General features: G+C 40.8%; 1 protein-coding gene and 1 long non-coding RNA gene across 2 annotated transcripts; both read left to right on the top strand.

Moving 5' to 3' along the window:
- Window positions 1-1,119: 1,119 nt before the first annotated feature.
- LOC110934427 lies at window positions 1,120-2,574 on the top strand. The gene is made up of 3 exons (XR_002588333.2): window positions 1,120-1,247; window positions 1,724-1,777; window positions 2,273-2,574. It is a non-coding gene; the product is annotated as an uncharacterized LOC110934427 (long non-coding RNA).
- An 808-nt stretch (window positions 2,575-3,382) lies between these two features.
- On the top strand, window positions 3,383-5,182 carry LOC110933023. The gene has a single exon (XM_022176266.1). It carries the CDS (start codon window positions 3,383-3,385, stop codon window positions 5,180-5,182), a length of 1,800 nt encoding a protein of 599 aa, XP_022031958.1.
- Window positions 5,183-8,110: the final 2,928 nt, after the last annotated feature.

Here is an 8,110-nt window from a genome sequence, read left to right as displayed (position 1 = left end):
AGGCCGTTCGATCGAGTGACATCCCACAGAGAACTACTTCTGAAGTCCTAACCGATCGGCTAAGCCGGCCGATCAAACAGACCGTTCGATCAACCGACTTGAAAGGTAGGAACGCTTCAGTGTTCTCAAATGCTGCAACGAAAACTTCAAAAGTTCAAATCCTCAAACACAAACACACCAGAGGAAGAAACAATCCACTCGAATGGCCCAGCCGATCGAGCCTACCGGCCGATCGAACAGGACTGTCCAACCGGACATACCAGCCGACCGAACAGTCCGTTCGATTGAACCTACCGTTCGATCGACCAGCCCATTCAATCCATTCACACTTGTCTTATTTTCCACGTTACTCATTGTTGTACTAACGAACTATTCAGGCTAACCCTACTCTCAGCGCTCCCTTCAATCCATAATCAATCACTGTGAGTATACTCGATCCCTTTTTGCTTTTAGCACTTTTGGGTGTTACATACGTTGCTTATATCAAAACACAAACGATCACACTACTCAACTATTTGAACGCTAACCAATATGCATGTATTACGTGACTTAATGAATGCTTGTTGATTGTGTTTACACGTGGAATGCTGTCTACCTGCCTTAACGACGTAGTACTATAGTTTGGACTCAGCACCCGTTTACACGGGGGTTGTTAAGGACAATTACTTGCATGGATTACGGTGGTAATCATGTATTGCGAACCGTCTCGGACGGTCAACCCGCAATCACTGGTATCGATAGGTCCATGTCGATAATTAACATGCTTCGTTTTCCTCTGTGTACGTGCTGGTTATGCGTAAACTATTCGAACTCTATATGCTATTATCAAACTTGTATGCTCACCTTTACATTTTATGTATTGACTTTATTTTAACGTATGTGATAGGTAATTAGGATGCTTACTTGTTAGGAAAGCGAGGCTTGAATAAGTTTCTAGAAGCCCCCAACAAATAGTTGTCTGCCAAGAACAAGCGTCTAAGGCATAGTTGTCTGTAGATCTTGTCCTCTGGCATTACAGCCAGAAAGTCAACCGCATAGGGGGAAATATGAAAATTATCAAACTAGTGAGGTTAATTGTGACTAAACCACAAAACACACACACTGTACGTGTGTGGATCGACCTGGAGCAAAGAAAAACAAGGGTTTACCCTTGTTTTCATCAAATTCACCAAATTGACAAGGAAAAATCGATGTTTATCAGTTGCATGTAGTAAAATTTCGATCATATACCCATACCCGGTGAAGTGGTAAGTCGAATTTCTGGATTTGATGAATTATAGAAAAAAAGGGTTTCGACCCAATCATGAAATTGTGATATGATTTATGTTATTTAGATATTAAGGATACTCCCTAGAGTAGAAATCATGCTTGATTTTGGTTAATTGAAAGAAAACTCTATAAACCCACTTTGTGAAATTTGTGTTATGAATATGAAGATTATAGGGATTATGAATATATGTAATTTGATATGTAATTCAGCTTGTAGTACCCGAATGCTAGATGAATTGATGTAGATTAAAGGAATTGTAAGAATTAGATTGATTAGTGATGACATATAGGATGAAATAGCAAGTCATGCTTTAAATGCTTGTACACTATGCTTTATTAATGTAACGCACACTAGGTGTTCGATGAAATGCTTGAAAGAGTAATTATGTGTAAATTGGAACGTGATGGAATGAAAGTTGGGGTACTAAACGAATGAATGAATGTGTTGATATAGGTGTGAAGGAAGAAGGTTCAAATTCTAAGAAATCGGAAGGATCACAAGACCGAGGTATGTCCCGTTGCATACGAAACTTTACTTATAACTTGTTAGTAAATATATTGAACAACCCTTGATATAATGATTATTCCATGTTATAATGATTATGGTGTTAGTAAATAATTAGCAAATCCCTTGCGGATTTGGTTATGCTAATGAAGAATTATGTTAAGTTATGCAAGTCGACCGGTTCGTGTAGACTAGGTCGAGTAAGGATATGTTACCATCCGTCTAGAACGGGTGGTCGTGTAAGCAAAACCATATGTATGAAGTTCAATCCGTTATATGGATAGAACGATAGGCTTATGTTGAAAGCAATCACCCCGATGTTACCGGGTTGTAAATGGTACGCCTAAATCTCTTTATGAGAATATAAGCTTACCCATTTAAATGGGTAAATCAAATGCATAATGATAAGAATGAAATCAAACGAATGCGGCTAATAAGTGGTATTGTAAGCAAAATAAGTAATAAGACTAACTTTTTTAAAATTGTTGTTGAATGTAGGTAAATCCTCGACTTAGGCGTATGGACGGCTTGGAACATGCACACTTGATCTACGCCCGCCTCACGCTTCCGTCACAAATTATTTTGATATGGGTTAAGTTTTGGTCATATGTATTTAAGCTTATGTAGTATGTCGATATCCTTGTCGTTGGGTAAAAACTTAGTAGTTGAAGTCATGTCGTGTCCAATGTAAACTTTGTCCGTCTTGGGTTTTGTCAAAGATGTTAAATGTCGAAGTTTGTTTGTGTAAAACAGGTTGTTAATAGTTTTAAATGAATAGGTCATGCCGAAATTTCCAAAAATTTTCCTACTTATTATATACGTCGAATTAAGTAAGGTATGGTGCGTAACAAGTTGGTATCAGAGCCAAGGTTTGAGGGATTCGAGCGAGAGTGGTAATGCTTGAACTCAAACCGATGGCTCACGCAAAAGTGTGCTCGCTCCGAGATCGTTAACGAGGTAAAGTTTTAAATATTCGTTTAGTATGAGAATGTATAATGTATTCACGGCTTAAGATTTTAAGTTACGTATGCCAATAAATGATATTGGGGGTGGAATGAGAAGTCTCGGGACCCGCGCTGCTGAAAACGGACCCAGGAAATGCTCGGGTCAGCCAAAAATAAGTTCAGCAGCGTTCTGGCAATAGGAAGACCGTCGCCGACGGGTAAGGTGGCCGTCGTCGACGCCCCTAATCAGCCGACGCCTTAACTCGCTGTCTACGGACAAGAGTGGCCGACGGTACTTTACAGAGCCCGTCGCCGACGGTAAAAGAGGCCGTCGCCGACGGCTATCAGAAATTCGATCCGCTGAGATTGTTTTTGTTTGTTTGTTTTTCATGATTTGGGTTATCATATGATATAAAGGCTATTAGATAATGATATAAGATTCTTGAAAACATAATTATAAGATACTTATGATCACAATCTGTGATCATAACGAAAAAGGATTCGTAACGAGTTGAAAGAAATGACGTGAGTAACATAAGTCGAATGATGAAGCTTAGTAATCAAAATTTCGAATCATATGATTAACATTGTATTAAACAAAGGTCGAAGTGTGTGCTATATGAAAAGCTTGAGATTCCTGATGAATTAAAACGTCTTTTTGTAGATGTCCGAAGTAAGAAATGTTAATGATGATAATGATGATAACGATGATGTGGCTAGACAAGAAGCATTTGAGAGAAAAGTCACGGAAGTAGCGGAAGGGGTTATGCAAGCCAATCTCCCACGATTAGCTCAAGAGGTAGAAAGCCGGGTTTTAGGAGTCGTGGATGCTATGATGACTAGCAAGATCGAGGAATTGAAGGAATTGATTGAAGGGTCCAAAAGTAAAAGCAAGGAACGACGATGCACGTATAAAGATTTCATGGCATGCCATCCCGCAACGTACGATGGTAAAATCGACCCGATTGCATGCCAAAGATGGATTTCGAACATAGAAGCGGTGTTCATACGAAGTCGGTGTGATAAGGAAGATCAGGTGATGTTCGCTACTGGCCAACTCACTTTCCAGGCGAAAGATTGGTGGGATGCGCATAGTAAGGAAATAGGTGAAGAAAGGCTACAAATGATGACTTGGCAAGAATTTAAAGAGCCCGTCATAAGATACCACTGTCCTCAGTCAGCCATCTGTAAGATCCAAGAGGCTTTCTTACGCCTCCGACAGAAAAATGAGACGATAAATGAGATCTCGAACATTTTCTTGGATAGGATGAAGTTTTGTGGAGAGTTTGTGCAAACTGAAAGAATGAAGATCAATCGTTTTTATGGAATATTGAAGGCAGAATTTAGGGAGTTCATCACTCCCTCGAAATGCGAGACCCTTGATGAACTCATCAATCTAGCGCGGGATAGAGAAATTGAAATCAAGAGGCAAGAAGAACGTGGTGAAAAGAGACCAAATGAAAAGGGTGCAAGTTCGAATCCATCTAAAAAGGGAAAGTTTCAAGATCAAGGGAGGAAGGAAAAGTCAAAAGGTGGAATTACTCCTTGCAAGACTTGTGGAAAGCTCCATACTGGAGAGTGTCTGTTAGGCAAGAAGGGGTGTTACAAATGTGGTAAGGAGGGACATTCATCTTATCAATGTCCGAATAACCCGAAGACTTGCTTCAATTGTTTTGAAAAGGGACACATCAAATCTGAATGTCCAAAACTCCAGCAAGAGTCAAAAAAAGAAGATAAGAAGCAAGAGGGTTCTAGGGCTAAAGGGAGGATGTTCCAAATTACATCCGAAGAAGCCAAATCTCACCCAAATGTGGTCTCAGGTATCTTTCTATTAAACTCCATACCGGTTTATGTTTTGTTCGATACTGGAGCCACTATGTCATTTATTTCGAATGAAATTGTACAACATCCTTCATTTAATATTGAACGAATGCCAATGCCTCTAGAAGTAGAAATAGCCGATAGTAAGATCTATATGTTACATGAGATTTGTAGAAATTGCAAATTCACTATAGAAGATGAGGAATTCGATATTGACCTCATACCTATGGTTTTGGGGGAATTTAAAATGATAGTGGGAATGGATTGGTTGGCACGACACCATGTAGAGATCAATTGTGAAAATAAGATAATGCTTGTCCAAACTCCAAGTGGAAGGCAATTGAGTATTCAAGGAGAGAGAAACGTGGAAACCAAATTGTGCACCGTTGTCCAAGCTTTCAAATACGTACTTAACGGGAGTAGAGCATACCTAGCTTATGTAGTAGATGCCCGACAAACCCTCCCGAAGCTTGAAGACGTTGAGGTCGTGAATGAATTTCTGGATGTATTCCCGGAAGAATTGCCAGGACTCCCTCCCGAAAGAGAAATAGAGTTTCGCATCGAATTAAACTTGGGTGCGAAGCCAGTTGCGAAGGCTCCCTATAGACTTTCTCCCACCGAGATGCGGGAATTAATGACATAATTACAAGATCTTCTAGATAAGGGCTTCATACGCCCAAGTGTGTCGCCTTGGGGAGCACCTGTCCTATTTGTTAGAAAGAAAGACGGGTCGATGCGCATGTGCATCGACTACAGAGAATTAAATAAGCTGACTATGAGGAACTGCTACCCTTTACCTAGAATTGACGACCTTTTTGATCAATTACAAGGGGCGAGTTGGTTCTCCAAGATAGACCTGCGTTCGGGGTACCATCAAGTTAGAGTACGGGAAGAAGATATTCCAAAGACCGCATTTAGAACCCATTTTGGGCATTATGAATTTCTAGTCATGTCGTTTGGGTTGACGAATGCGCCGGCTGCGTTTATGGATCTTATGAACCGGGTATGCCGACCTATGCTAGATAAATCTGTGATCATGTTCATAGACGATATTCTAGTTTACTCACGAAGCAAGGCCGAACATGTAAAGCACTTGCGTGGAGTACTTGAAATTCATCGTAAGGAGAAACTCTACGCGAAATTCTCAAAATGCGCCTTTTGGCTCAGAGAAGTGCAGTTTCTGGGGCATGTGATCAATTCAGAGGGTGTCTTGGTAGATCCATCAAAAATTGATGCCGTAATGAAGTGGGTTTCCCCGAAGAATCCGACAAAGATAAGAAGTTTTCTAGGCCTCGCGGGATACTATAGACGGTTCATACAGGATTTCTCGAAGATAGCTTTACCCTTAACCAAACTGACGAGAAAGAAAGAGAAGTTTGTATGGGGTACGGAACAGGAAGAGGCGTTTCGTATATTAAAGGAGAAATTGTCGAGTCCTCCGGTTTTGACCTTGCCAGATGGGACTGAAGATTTGGTTGTCTATTCAGACGCTTTACGGCGGGGTTTAGGTTGTGTTTTAATGCAAAGGGGAAGGGTTATTGCATATGCTTCGCGGCAACTAAAACCTCACGAGATAAACTACCCAACACATGATCTGGAATTGGCAGCGGTAGTGTTCGCCTTAAAGATTTGGAGACACTACCTATATGGTACAAAATGTACAATTTACTCAGATCATAAAAGCCTCAAGTATTTCTTCGAACAGAAGGACTTGAATATGAGGCAACGAAGGTGGTTAGAACTGATCAAAGACTATGATTGCGATATCCTTTATCACCCGGGAAAAGCGAATGTGGTGGCGGACGCACTAAGCCGAAAAGAGACTCCACCTTCAATTCGTGTGAGATCCATGAAAATGATAGTTACACCACGTTTGCTTGAAATGATACGGGATTCTCAAATAAAGTCGCTTGAAGCGGAAGACTTAAAGAAAGAAAGGTTAAAAGGTGTGGCAGATAAGCTAGAAGAAAATTCGACCGGACTCAAGATGAGGTTCGGCCGAATTTGGATACCACGTTTCTGCGAAGTCAAGACTGCGTTACTTGAAGAAGCTCATAAGTCACGATATTCGGTCCACCCCGGGGCTACAAAGATGTATCGGGACTTGAAGATCAACTATTGGTGGCCAGGTATGAAACGCGATATCGTCAAATATGTCGCAAAATGCTTAACATGCTCCCAAGTGAAAGCGGAACATCAAAAACCCTACGGAGAATCACAACCTTTGGAGGTACCGGTATGGAAGTGGGAGGAGCTAACGATGGACTTAGTAACCAAGCTTCCTAAAACGAAAAAGGGGCATGATACAATATGGGTAATCGTAGACCGACTTACTAAAAGCGCTCACTTTCTACCCATCAAAGAAGCTTATTCTTCCGAGAAAATGGCGGAAATTTTCATGAACGAGATTATATCTCGACACGGGGTGCCCGTGTCAATTGTCTCGGATCGGGACACTAGATTTACTTCTCGTTACTGGCAAAAGTTTCACGAGAGTGTGGGTACGAAATTACACATAAGTACCGCCTACCACCCTCAAACCGACGACCAGTCAGAAAGGACCATTCAAACACTTGTTGATATGCTGAGGGCGTGTGCCTTAGATTTCGGGGGATGTTGGGATGACCATTTACCACTTGTGGAGTTTTCTTATAATAATAGTTACCATAGTGGTATTCAAATGGCACCTTACGAATTACTATACGGGAGAAAATGTAGAACTCTCGTATGTTGGGGTGAAGTGGGGCAAAGGGAGCTCGCGCCGAGTGATTTGATAGCAGTAACAAATGAAAAGATTGAATTGATTAGAGCTCGATTGAAAGCAGCCCTGGATCGACAAAAAGGTTATGTAAACAAGAGAAGGCGTCCTATTGAATTTCAGGTCGGAGATTATGTTCTGTTGAAAGTATCACCATGGAAGGGTATAATCCGTTTTCGCAAACGGGGTAAATTAGGTCCTCGTTACATCGGACCGTTTAAAATCTTAGTTCGGGTTGGAAAAGTTGCATATCGATTAGAATTACCGCCTACTCTAGACGGGATTCACAATACCTTCCACGTGTCGCAATTGAGAAAGTGTCTTTCGGATGAAACCGCATTAGTACCTCTCGATGACATCGAGTTGGACGAGGGGTTGAATTATGTCGAAAGACCAATAGCCATTAAAGATGTCAAGGTGAAGAATCTCCGCAACAAGGCTGTTCGACAAGTGTTGGTACAATGGCAGCACCGAAAGGGATCAGAACTTACATGGGAAGCGGAAGATGAAATGATGAAGCACTATCCGTTTCTCTTTGGTATGTTAATATTTAAATTGTTATGTGTTTAGGTTTCAGGGACGAAACCTCTTTTAAGAGGGGTAAACTTGTAACACCCCAAAAATGAAAAACACGATAAATAATAATAAACTTAATGTGATTAAGAATGTATGGTGATATGGTACTTAAATGTGGGTTTTAAGATTAAGATTTACAAGTTAGCAAACTTTAAGGGGGAAATATGAAAATTATCAAACTAGTGAGGTTAATTGTGACTAAACCACAAAACACACACACTGTACGTGTGTGGATCG

This window comes from Helianthus annuus, chromosome 14 (genome assembly GCF_002127325.2).
Source record: "Helianthus annuus cultivar XRQ/B chromosome 14, HanXRQr2.0-SUNRISE, whole genome shotgun sequence".
Lineage (NCBI taxonomy): Eukaryota > Viridiplantae > Streptophyta > Magnoliopsida > Asterales > Asteraceae > Helianthus > Helianthus annuus.
Note: the sequence above shows the minus strand (reverse complement) of the source record. Positions and strands in the feature narration are given on the sequence as shown.